General features: G+C 41.6%; 1 protein-coding gene across 3 annotated transcripts in view; it reads left to right on the top strand.

The window, feature by feature from the left end:
- The window catches only part of SORCS2 (sortilin related VPS10 domain containing receptor 2), a 1,081,958-nt gene that overhangs the window by 965,369 nt on the left and 103,304 nt on the right, over nt 1-13,285 (top strand). For all 3 annotated transcript variants that reach the window (XM_077280087.1, XM_077280089.1, XM_077280090.1), the window contains exons 13-14: nt 4,074-4,165; nt 4,663-4,770. In XM_077280087.1, coding sequence (XP_077136202.1) covers nt 4,074-4,165; nt 4,663-4,770 — 200 coding nt within the window. The remainder of the gene's footprint in view (nt 1-4,073; nt 4,166-4,662; nt 4,771-13,285) is intronic.

The following is a 13,285-nucleotide window of genomic DNA, read 5'->3' as shown; positions in this document are numbered from 1 at the left end:
CAGTGTCACATACATGGGGTCAGTATCAGGCCTGTATGGCAGGACCCCAGTATAATGCCGGCACGCTATAAGGCTGCCACGTGCTGTGGATTATGTAGTCAGTGTCACATACATAGGGTCAGCGCCAGGCCTGTAAGGCAGGACCCCAGTATAATGCTGGCACGCTATAAGGCTGCCACGTGCTGTGGATTGTGTAGTCAGTGTCACATACATAGGGTCAGCGCCAGGCCTGTAAGGCAGGACCCCAGTATAATGCCGGCACGCTATAAGGCTGCCACGTGCTGTGGATTGTGTAGTCAGTGTCACATACATGGGGTCAGTATCAGGCCTGTATGGCAGGACCCCAGTATAATGCCGGCACGCTATAAGGCTGCCACGTGCTGTGAATTGTGTGGTCAGTGTCACATACATGGGGTCTGCGCCAGGCCTGTATGGCAGGACCCCAGTATAATGCCGGCACGCTATAACGCTGCCACGTGCTGTGGATTGTGTAGTCAGTGTCACATACATGGGGTCAGTATCAGGCCTGTATGGCAGGACCCCAGTATAATGCCGGCACGCTATAAGGCTGCCACGAGCTGTGGATTGTGTAGTCAGTGTCACACACAAGGGGTCTGCGCCAGGCCTGTATGGCAGGACCCCAGTATAATGCCGGCACGCTATAAGGCTGCCACGTGCTGTGGATTGTGTAGTCAGTGTCACATACATGGGGTCAGTATCAGGCCTGTATGGCAGGACCCCAGTATAATGCCGGCACGCTATAAAGCTGCCACGAGCTGTGGATTGTGTAGTCAGTGTCACACACAAGGGGTCTGCGCCAGGCCTGTATGGCAGGACCCCAGTATAATGCCGGCACGCTATAAGGCTGCCACTTTGCTTTTGAAATTGCACAATAAAGCATTTGGCCATGATGAGAAATATAGAGATGGTTTGTGTCCAAGGCAAATATTAGTCTGTATAGTTCATCATCTGCAGAATTCCGAGCTGTGACCTCGGCTCCCAGACGCTTTCATGTGTTGTCATCCCGATTATTTAATGACTCAACCTTCTTGCTAGTAAATACATATGACGGTCCTGCTGCGCCGGAGCTCGGCCATATATCCTAGCTGTGCATTATTACTCAGCTAATATATAGGCGCCTGTCCCTTTTTGCCAAGTCAGGGTGGTTGTTAATAGCATCGTATGATGTATTATGGCTCATCTAAAATTCATCTGATCCAAAGCCTTGCATTTATATATATTTATATTAGCATATCACACTGTGATCCTAAGATATAGTGATCTCATCTACATGTAACATAAGAGAGCCTGTCAGCAGGCCTAATTTATCAAAACTGTCTAATAGGAAAACTTGGATATGTTGCCCACAGCAACCAATCAGAGCTCAGCTTTCATTTTATAAACTGCTCTGATAAAATATAAGCTGCATTCTGATTGGTTGCTATAGGCAACAAGTGCAAGTGTTCTCCCTGCCCCGATCGTTTGACTGACAGGTATTTCCCTATACACACAAGTAAAGGGAGACCTTGTAGTCCGAGGGAGTGGGCAGAGAGAAGCCACCGGGGACAAGCCACCGGGGACTGGCCTCGGACTAGTCAACCGAGACAAATGGTCACTAGCCGGTTATCAATATATGTTTTCAAAGGAAAACATACGGGTCTCAGGCGGTGTCGGATTCTTGTTGCCTGTGGCTCAGACAGAATGAATCAGGTTCCCTATAAGAAAATGAAGAGGTATTATTCTGCGCCAACTTTTTCTCAACCAGACGAGTATTGGAGAAAAGCTCCATATTGACTAAAATCCAAGAAAATCATAAAGATGATGTTTTTTGGAGCTGTGAGAAAGGTCTCAGTCGTCCTCTACGGCTAAATAAAGTTGACAGATCATTTCGGGCAGATGATGAACAAGCGCAGAATTGCTGCCAGCCCCCGACTAGAGGCTTCCAATCCAAAATTACAGTAAGAAATCCTGCCCTCCACAAGAATTTTCTCTCTTGGCAGTGAACGCTCCGGGAGAGAGAAAGCGAGAAAGATTTAGGAACTGGTAGAGCAACTTGGTGAGGATTTAGCCCATTGTCATCACCTTTCACAGTATTAATCTGTCATTCTTTACAGCCGCAGATAGTGGCAGCTGTTATAGCGCTGTCAAACAAAATATCCGTCCAAAACAAACAAGAGAATAAAATAACACAGAAAAAAATAGAAAAGAAAAAGAAGTGCTGCTCCGGAGGATCAAATTACAGGGATTAGCAGTTACTCCAAACTATGGGCAAAGATCATCTGTGAAAAAGATCAAAAAGTCATAAAAACAATGGACCGTTGAAGTTCAAGCAATGGCGTTACGACTGCTGGGACCCCCGCTAATCAGGAGAATGAAGAAGCAGTGGAACTAAGACATTGCCACACGGCTTTGCCTTCTGTTAGATCTGCTTGGCATTTGTTCGGAAATCATATTGTTGGGCCGTTATAACAAAAAACAGGTTATGTGGTACCCCGCCGAAAACAAGGATGAGTCAAGATGGGGGAGGCTATAGGTACTTTTTGGGTAAATGCCAGGGGTCACAAAAATCAGACCTCACCAACGTGAAAGACGCGTCTTGTCTTTAGTGATTTAATTTATTTGATTGGGACAGGAGAAAAAAAAGGAAATAAAGAAAGAGAAAAAAAAGAAAAAATAAGTGAAGTTGCAGCAGTCGTCCAAAATGTGGTTGCGGTCCTCTGAATCCACTGGGAAATAGATAATAATAATACATAGGGAAAAAAAGCGGTGGCACTCGAAGCATAGCCAAAAACGTGAAAAAAAAAATGATTTCCATGCCAAAGGTGTGAGATAAGATAAAAGATTGGATTTAAAAAAATTAGAATATCATCTAATCTATCTAATCTAATCTATGTATCCGTGAGAGAGGTGCAGGGAAAGATAAGGAACGATGCACTGTGATGCCTGTTGTAAATGGATGGGCGAAGATGATTTTGTTCAAGTTACTTTGGGATGTGCCTCTGTTAATACAAATCTGCCTGGAGTGGGTCTCCCGCATCCGAGGGAAGATCCAGAAGGAGCTGGACCTGAAGACACAGTTATGCTGACTAAGGGTGAATGTTTTCCTGTGAGGGGAGGCCAGGACACAGAAGCACAGGCGTCCTTTGCCACGACTACAGTCCGGGCCGACCCTTACATATCCACAATCAGTGATGGTTTGGGGAGCCATGTCATCTGCTGGTGTAGGTCCACTGTGTTTTATCAAGACCAAAGTCAGCGCAGCCGTCTACCAGGACATTTTAGAGCACTTCATGCTTCCCTCTGCCGACAAGCTTTTTGGAGATGGAAATGTCAGTCTCCAGCAGGACTTGGCACCTGTCCACACTGCCAAAAGTACCAATACCTGGTGTACAAACAACAGTATCACTGTGCTTGATTGGCAGCAAACTCACCTGACCGTAGCCCCATAGAGAATCTATGGAGTATTGTCAAGAGGAAGATGAGAGGTATCAGATCCAACAATGCAGATGAGCTGAAGGCTGCTATCAAAGCAACCTGGGCTTCCATAACACCTCAGCACTGCCACAGGCTGATCGGCTCCATGCCACGCCACATTGATGCAGTAATTGATGCAAAAGGAGCCCCGACCAAGTATTGAGTGCATTTACTGAATATACATTTCAGTAGGCCAACATTTCAGATTTTAAAATCATTTTTCAAGCTGGTGTTATAAAGTGTTCTAATTTACTGAGATAATGACTTTTGGGGTTTCATTGGCTGTAAGCCATAATCATCAACATTAACAGAAATAAACACAGAAATAGATCACTCTGTGTGTAATGACTATATAAAATATACGAGTTTCACCTTTTGTATTGAAGAAATTAAATAAATTAACTTTTTGATGATATTCTAATTTTTTGAGATGCTGAGACAGATAGATAAATATATAGATAGATAGATGATAGATAGATAGATAGATAATAGATAGATGTTGGGCCAATAACTGTAATAAATAATAATTTATTTATAAGTGAACAAATAATTGATTTTAATAATTTGTATAATAACTAATATTTTTTTTATCTTCCTAGGTGTTTGAGGAAGAGCATCACATCTTATATTTGGACCACGGTGGGGTCATTGTGGCCATCAAAGATACATCTATTCCTCTGAAAATACTCAAGTAATGTATTATATTTTATCCTGTATGAATGGATCTTCAGATAAAATAAGTAATGTAATATAATGACTTAGTTGCTGTTGATGGATTTATTGTACCGGTTTTGTCTTTCTATGCAGTGCTGAGAATATACTAGCTGTGAATATAATGTAACTCTCATTGGCTAATTAACACATCAATACCCAATGTTTCTATAAGGAAGAGGAAATCCAAAAATAATATATTGTAATAAAGCATGGTGGCGTTTTATGAGCAAAAATAGTGCCCTGATGTATGATGAACGGTTTATTTACTCAAGATACCAAGTTAGTCATTTACATCGGACAGTTACATTTTACAGAATTGGCTTTTTACACCCTGTCATGTAATACTAGGGTTCAACAAATAAGAGGCTTTTTAGTATTTTCACAGCACATTTATATCTATTTGCAAAGTATAGTAATTGTGATTATTTTTATGCTTTTTCTTTTGTAACATTTATTGTCTTTTATTTCTTATAGATTTAGTGTGGATGAAGGCTACACGTGGAGTGTACATAATTTCACCAGCACATCCGTATTCGTAGATGGACTTCTTAGTGAACCCGGAGATGAGACTTTGGTGATGACGTATGTTACACATTGATTCAGACTACTTTTCTGTGCTTTTGAGTTCAAGGCTATAGATACGATTGACAAGGAAAAATGTTTTTTTACAATGATGGACTAAGTTTTAGTCTGCAATCTTCATTCCTTCATACCTCTTTATATGGAGTTTGCAGCCTGAATTTTGCTTCAGGTTATTCTTTTGTGTGAGTGTCTCTCTCAGTAATATAGGCTGAATAAGAACTCTGTGTGTATCCAGGATGCTGCTGAGTTCAATAGTTCTTATGTATCAGCACAGCTTCATTTCTGGACTGATATTCTCTTTGTGTGATTTCCTCATTATCTACAGGCTAGTCTATCTCTCTGCCTTCCCTGAGAACATAGATGCTTTTCTCTCTCCACACTGTGGAAATCTGTGTCCATCCTCTTCTTCCTTTCTTCCTTCCTTCCTTACTGCTATCTCTAACACTGAGAGAAGGGAGGGGGAGAGCAGAGTCATGAATACAGGAACTCTTATGGATTTGTATCAGACCAGTTAGCAAGCCGAAGACATTGCAGTTGAAACCAGAAGTGTACATACATTATATAAAAAGACACATCTGCATGTTTTCTCAATATCTGACATGAAATCACAATAAACCTTTCCCGTTTTAGGTCAATAAGGAGTACAACCCCACAACATGATGCTGCCACTCCCATGTTTCACAGTTGGGATGGTGTTCTTAGGCTTTCAAGCTTCTCCTTTTTCCTCCAAACGTAACGATGGTCATTATGCCCCAAAAAGTTCATTTTTAGTTTCATCAGATCACAGGACAGGTCTACAAAAATTAAGTTCTTTGTTCCTGTGTGCATTTGCAAATATTAATCTGGCTTTTTATGTTTCTTTTGGAGTAATGGCTTCTTCCTGGCAAAGTGGCCTTTCAGCCCATGTTGATACAGTACTGGTTTCACTGTGGATATTGACACAATCTTACCAGCTTCCACCATCATCTTCACAAGGTCTTTTGCTCTGGTCCTCGGGTTGATATGCACATGTCAGACCGAAGCATGTTCATCTCTGGGACACAGAACCCTTCTCCTTCCTGAGCGGTATGATGGCGGGAGATTCCCATCTTATATATACAGTACAATTGTTTGTACAGATGAACGAGGCACCTTCAGGTATCTTGAAATTGTACTCAAGGAAGAACCAGACTAGTGCAAGTCCAAAATTCTCTTCCTGATATCTTGACTGATTTCTTGAGACTTTTCCATGATGCTACACAAAGAAGCAGTGTGTTTCAGGTGTGCATTAAAATACATCCACAGGTGTGTCGCTAATTAACTCAGATGTTGGCAAAAGAACTATCAGAAGCTTCCAAACACATGACATCATCATATGGGCAGTCCAGAATTGTTTAAAGGCATAGTAATCTTAGTGTATGTAAACTTTTGACTTTGCAGTAAGTAATAAAAATGCCTGAAAACATTCTCTCTCTCTCTCTCATTATTCTGGCACTTGTCAAATATTAATAATTATGGTAATCCTAATTGACCTAAAACTGGAAAGGTTTATTCTGATTTCATGTCAGATATTGAGAAAAACATGCAGATGTGTCTTTTTATATACACTGTGTTCCAAATTATTATGCAAATAATATTTCCTCATATTTTCTCTAAATTACCTATCTGAATTGCAGTCATTGTTATTTTCCAGTCATCTACTATTCTAGTATAATTGCAATGTTTTGGAACAAACTGCCTATGAAAACATTATATTTTTTAAAAAATAAACACTCAAAATGCATGTTCCAAATTATTATGCACAGCAGAGTTTTCAACCTTTTTTTTTTATTTTGAACAAAAAAATGGTCAATTGTGAAGTTATAAGCATTATCAGCTTATTACAAAATGAAATCAGTTTTCAAGTGAAAACTTTATTCTAGGTGATGTTACATTTGCATATAGGACCCCTTGTTCGAAAGAAGCTTCTGAACTCTCTCGTCCATTGAATTTGTCAGTTTTTGGATGGTTTCTGCTTCAATTGTTTTGCATGTGGACAGAATACCCTCCCAGAGCTGTTGCTTAGATGTGAATTGCCTCCCGCCATCATAGACACTCCTTTTGATGATGCTCCAGAGGTTCTCAATGGGGTTGAGGTCAGGGGAAGATGGTGGCCACACCATAAGTTTGTCCTCTTTTATGCCCATAGCAGCCAGAGATGCAGATGTGTTTTTTGCAGCATGAGACTGTGCATTATCATGCATGAAAATGATCTTGCTGCGGAAAGCACGGTTCTTCCTCTTGAACCATGGCAGGAAGTGTTGTTTTAGAAACTCCACATAGATTATGGAGTTCATCTTTACCCCTTCAGGGATCATAAAGGGGCCGACAATCTCTCTCCACATGATTCCAGCCCAAAACATTATTCCACTTCCTCCATGTTGGCGCCTTAGCCGTGTTTTCATGGGGTGTCCATGAACCAGCCATCCTCCACTCCATCCAGCTGGACCATCGAGCGTTGCACGGCACTCATCGGTGAACAAAAGAGTTTGGAAGTCAGTCTTCATGTATCGTTTGGCCCACTGGAGCCGTTTCTGCTTGTGTGCAGTGGATAGAGGTGGTCGACAGGATGGCTTACGCACAGCTGCAAACCTCTGAAGGACCCTGCATCTTGTTGTTCTGGGGACGTTGGAGGCACCAGCAGCTTCAAAAACTTGTCTGCTGCTATGACAAGGCATTTTTGCAGCTGCTCTTTTAACCTTACGCAATTGCCTGTTGGAAAGAGTCCTCAATTTTTCCTTATCAGCACGCACACGTGTGTGCTGGGAATCAGCTGCATACTTCTTGATTGTGCGATGATCACGATGAAGTGTCTTGTTGATTGTAGTCATGCCTTGACCTAAATACTCTACAATTTGTTGCTTCTCAGCAGCCGACACATCCTTTTTCTTTCCCATTTTGGCAAAAAATGTAGGTTGCTTAATAATGTGGAACAGCCTTCTTAAGTAGTCTTGCCTTTATTTGGACACACCTGCCAAACTAATGTGCACAGGTATCTGCAATTGCTTTCAGTGATATAAAGAGCCCTGACACACATCGCCATCAATGAGTTTAAATGACAAACAAAAAAATTCTAACCTTATCACTCCTAAACTCTTTGTGCATAATAATTTGGAACACAGTGTAGTGTATGTAAACTTTTGATTTCACCTGTATATACGCTCTGCGGCAGCAAATACATAGAACATTTTTTATTGAACGCTAGTTAAAAAGTTGCATTTAGAAAAGAAGCAATAAAAAAATTCAGTTGAAAAGGTGCACATGACCTTTAAAGATATTATACCATTTCTGTTCTTTAATGCAGCCGGAAATGTAAGCAATTGTTGTTTTTATTTTTATTTTAGAGACATGTACCGATATCTCATGCAATTTTTTCCCCTCTTTCTGCACATAATTTCTATATATCGCTGGATGCTGCTATTAGTTTACATTACAATTCTTTAAATGCAGGTTTGTACTTAAGCTCTATTCATAATAATCCCACTTCTTTGCTCTCCCTGTAATACCCCGTGTGTGTGAGATACAAATGTAACAGCCGAATGTGTAATTAAAATGTATTTCTTCTGCATCAGGACAAAGTAATAGGTCATAAGTAAAGGGGTGAGGTGCCTAGCTATAAAGGATCCACTTCTTAAAGGGGATTTGTCAGCAGGTTTTTGCTTTATAATCTGAGAGCAGTATGATGTAGGGTCTGAGACCCTGATTCATGGGTGTACATAGAACTTGTAATAGTTGTAATAGTTGTAAACAATATGATGGACCCCATACAAACCTTCACACTGTATAACTGCTCACATACAGTATAATGGCCCCCACATATCCCTGCAAACAGTATAATTGCCCCAACATACCCTGCAAACAGTATAATGGCCCCACATAGTCCTGCAAACAGTATAATGGCTCCCACATACCCTGCAAACAGTATAATGTCTCCCACATACCCTGCAAACAGTATAATGTCTCCCACATACCCTGCAAACAGTATAATGGCCCCCACATACCCTGCAAACAGTATAATGGCCCCACATAGTCCTGCAAACAGTATAATGGCTCCCACATACCCTGCAAACAGTATAATGTCTCCCACATACCCTGCAAACAGTATAATGGTTCCCACATACCCTGCAAACAGTATAATGTCTCCCACATACCCTGCAAACAGTATAATGTCTCCCACATACCCTGCAAACAGTATAATGGCCCCCACATACCCTGCAAACAGTATAATGGCCCCACATAGTCCTGCAAACAGTATAATGGGTCCCACATACCCTGCAAACAGTATAATGTATCCCACATACCCTGCAAACAGTATAATGGCCCCACATAGGCCTGCAAACAGTATAATGGCTCCCACATACCCTGCAAACAGTATAATGTCTCCCACATACCCTGCAAACAGTATAATGTCTCCCACATACCCTGCAAACAGTATAATGGCTCCCACATACCCTGCAAACAGTATAATGGCCCCACATAGTCCTGCAAACAGTATAATGGTTCCCACATACCCTGCAAACAGTATAATGGTTCCCACATACCCTGCAAACAGTATATTGGTTCCCACATACCCTGCAAACAGTATAATGTCTCCCACATACCCTGCAAACAGTATAATGTCTCCCACATACCCTGCAAACAGTATAATGGCCCCCACATACCCTGCAAACAGTATAATGTCTCCCACATACCCTGCAAACAGTATAATGGCCCCCACATACCCTGCAAACAGCATAATGGCTCCCATATAGCCCTGCAAACAGTAGAATGGCCCCACATAGCCCTACAAACAGTATAATGGCCCCCACATACCCTGTAAGCAGTATAATGGTCCCCACATAGCCCTGCAAACAGTATAATGGCTCCACATACCCTGCCAACAGTATAATGGCCCCCACATAGCCCTGCAAACAGTATAATGGCCCCCACATAGCCATGCAAACAGTATAATGGCCCCACATAGCCCTGCAAACAGTATAATGGCTCCCGCATAGCCTGCAAACAGTATAATGGCCCCCACATAGCCATGCAAACAGTATAATGGCCCCACATAGCCCTGCAAACAGTATAATGCCCCCAACATAGCCATGCAAACAGTATAATGCCCCCCACATAGCCATGCAAACAGTATAATGGCCCCCACATAGCCCTGCAAACAGTATAATGCCCCACACATAGCCATGCAAACAGTATAATGGCCCCCACATAGCCATGCAAACAGTATAATGGCTCCCACATAGCCTGCAAACAGTATAATGGCAACCACATAGCCATGCAAACAGTATAATGCCCCCACATAGCGCTGCAAACAGTATAATGGCCCCACATAGCTATACAAACAGTATAATGGCTCCCACATAGACTGGAAACAGTATAATGGCCCCCACATAGCCATGCAAACTGTATAATGCCCCCACATAGCCATGCAAACAGTATAATGGCCCCCACACAGCCATGCAAACAGTATAATGCCCCCACATAGCCATGCAAACAGTATAATGGCTCCCACATAGCCATGCAAACAGTATAATGGCCCCACATAGCCCTGCAACCAGTATAATGGCCCCACATAGCCCTGCAAACAGTATAATGGCCCCACATAGCCCTGCAAACAGTATAATGGTCCCCATATAGCCATGCAACTGTCCTGATTCCTGCAATGTATCACTTACTGAGCTGCATGTTGTCATTTTGATACAATCACAGTTTTCTCTGTAACAGATCTAGCAGAGCTCAGATTTTCAGCCCTGTATAACCCGCTCACACCACTGATTGGCAGCTTTCTGTGTACCATGTGCATAGGCAGAAATCTGCTGATTAGTGGTGGGCCCAGGGTTATACCGAATGGAAGGACTACGTGTGAGGGGCAACTAGTCCTGTAGTGGTAATTCCCTGCTAATAAAACACTGATTGTATTGAAACAGCAACACACAGCCTAGTAAGTGACACATCGCTGGAATCAGGAACTCAGCCTCTACACCATGCTGCTTTCAGATTACATAACAGCCATAACAATGACCTGTTGACAGATTCCCTTTAAGGTCCAACTCATATACAATCAAACAAATAAACTAGCACTCTGTAGCGCCATAGCATGCAAATATGAAATATGATAATTGAATTGCATTACTGCTCTAGAAATATGAAAAATTTTGAATGTTTAGCACATAAATTGGCCAATTCATGGAAGCCATATTAGGTTCCCATACAGATGAAGACTTTAGTCTAAGAGAGGAATGGCATTAAGTTAGGTCCTGGAAATGAGAAATGCCTTAACGTGGCTTCCAGATACACATGAATTGGCCAATTTATGCGCTAAGCATTCACAATTTTTCATAGTAATAGACAGTGTAACATAGAAGAAAAACAGTGCAACATTTTTAATGAAACCCAACATGATTTTTAACCCTGATTAGAGGATATTAAGTTGAAAAAAAATGTCCCCAAAATGTGAAACCCCTCTTTAACGGGGTATTCTAGTCTAAAAGAGTTATCATCTATCCACTGTATGGATATTATAATTTTGTGTGGGTCTGGTTTCTGGGACCCCCCACCAATTACCAGTATGTGGGGGCTTGCACCCCCTGTTCTTCCCTGGCCACAAGAGGAGTTGAATGGAGCAGGAAATCGCTTGTGTGCCCAGCTAATTTATTGAAAGCCTATGGTGCCATACACATGGATGGAGCCACTGGGCACATGGGCGACTCTCCGCCTGTTGCCAGAGGAGAAAGGAGGACACAAATCCAGTGGTTAGGTGATAACTTGCCTGATTAAAGGGTTTGTCCTTGTATTATCTGCTCCGGGAAAGCTGTGTGACGACAGCTAACTATCCATTCCAACTCTCATAACTTTCCCAGAGTCTAAAATGGCAAATGACGCTAGTTATTTGGGGTTCATATCAGGACCTGTTACTGCAGAATGGGAAGAATCTCCTTGTGTATATACATGTATCTTCTGCTCCGGAGCTTGTAGTGTTTGAGGATAAGGATGTGAAGATTCTGAGTGTGTTAAATGAAGCGTTATAACAAGCTTGAAGTGATATCCATTCACCAGCGGAGTTCATATCTACAGTGAGAAAATGCGCTGAGGATTCTCGCTGACAATTCCCTGAGCCTCAACTTTTATTTAGATGATAAATGTAGCGTGCTTACCTGGAAGACTAACAGATGTGCTCGAAGCCCGCTATTTTATCTGGAGTATTTCTCCAAAGTAACCACAAGTTTTTAATATTCTTCAAAGCTTCGCTTATTCTCAGTGGGTAGAGGACTAAATAGCTGGAGTGATATCATAGCGCCACCTAGTGGACAAAATGGTTTTTGTTTTTTCCCATAATGTTTCCACCACAATTCATTAATATTAAATATTTATTATGTAAGATTATTAGTAGTAGTATTAACAATAATAATAATAAAACGTTTACCAACCAAACGCATAATGTTCCGCTAGTTTTCAAAACTACAAGATTCCCATTGCTGTGTTTGATGATTCCTATAATGTATCCATTCATACTACCTTTTAAATCTAACCGGTATACAATCTCTGTCTTCCTCAGAGAATCAGGTAATACCAAAATATAAGCAATAAGGTCAAGGTTTAGTCTTGGCTCCAAATAAAAAATGTGGCTTAAAAGGGTTAAATAATAAATAAAGCAGCACTCTGTAACGCTATAGCATGTAAACATGAGATATGTGAAATTGGAATTCCATTACTGCTCTACAAAATAGGAAAAAAAAAGATACTTGGCGCGTAAATTCATGTATACCCAGCTGCCACGACAAGGCGATCTTCTTTGCTGGGAACCTATCTAATGTAACTCCTCTCCTGGGCTGAAGCCTACAATTATGGATAGGTAGGATCCTGCTGTGATTAAACCTCCGTAGGATGATGGGTGGAATGGTCAGTCATAGAACCTATGCAAACAAATAACAAAAGACTGACCGTCACTTCCAAACAGAAAACTGTTGTGAACAGGTGCTTACCAGGAGTAGCCACCTCCAAATGTAACTAACAGATACAGTTGCACTCTGTAACGCTATAGCATGTAAACATGAAAAATATTAAATTGGAATTGCATTACTGCTCTAGAAAATAGGAGAAAACGAAGATACTTAGTGCATAAATTGGCCAGTTCATGTGTGCCCAGCTGCCTATGGAGATGGCTACTCTTAGCGTGCCCTGTTCACACCTGATCCCTGTTTTGAAGTGACATTCAGTATTTGATATTGCCTTAGGCTATGTGCACACGTTGTGGAAAGGTGTGCCGATTTTTCCTCACTGATTTTGGTAAATCCGCAGGAAATCCGCACTGCGGATTTACTGCGGAATTACTGCGGTTTTTGTGCGGTTTTACACCTGCGGAATCCGCACAAAGAATTGACATGCTGCAGAATAAATGCAGCGTTTCCGCTCGTTTTTTTTCCGCAGCATGTGCACTGTTTGTTTTCCATAGGTTTACATGGTACTGTAAACTCATGTAAAACTGCTGCGAATCCGCAGC

The sequence above is a fragment of the Ranitomeya variabilis genome, chromosome 1 (genome assembly GCF_051348905.1).
Source record: "Ranitomeya variabilis isolate aRanVar5 chromosome 1, aRanVar5.hap1, whole genome shotgun sequence".
NCBI lineage: Eukaryota > Metazoa > Chordata > Amphibia > Anura > Dendrobatidae > Ranitomeya > Ranitomeya variabilis.
This window is presented reverse-complemented; position numbering and strand designations above follow the sequence as displayed.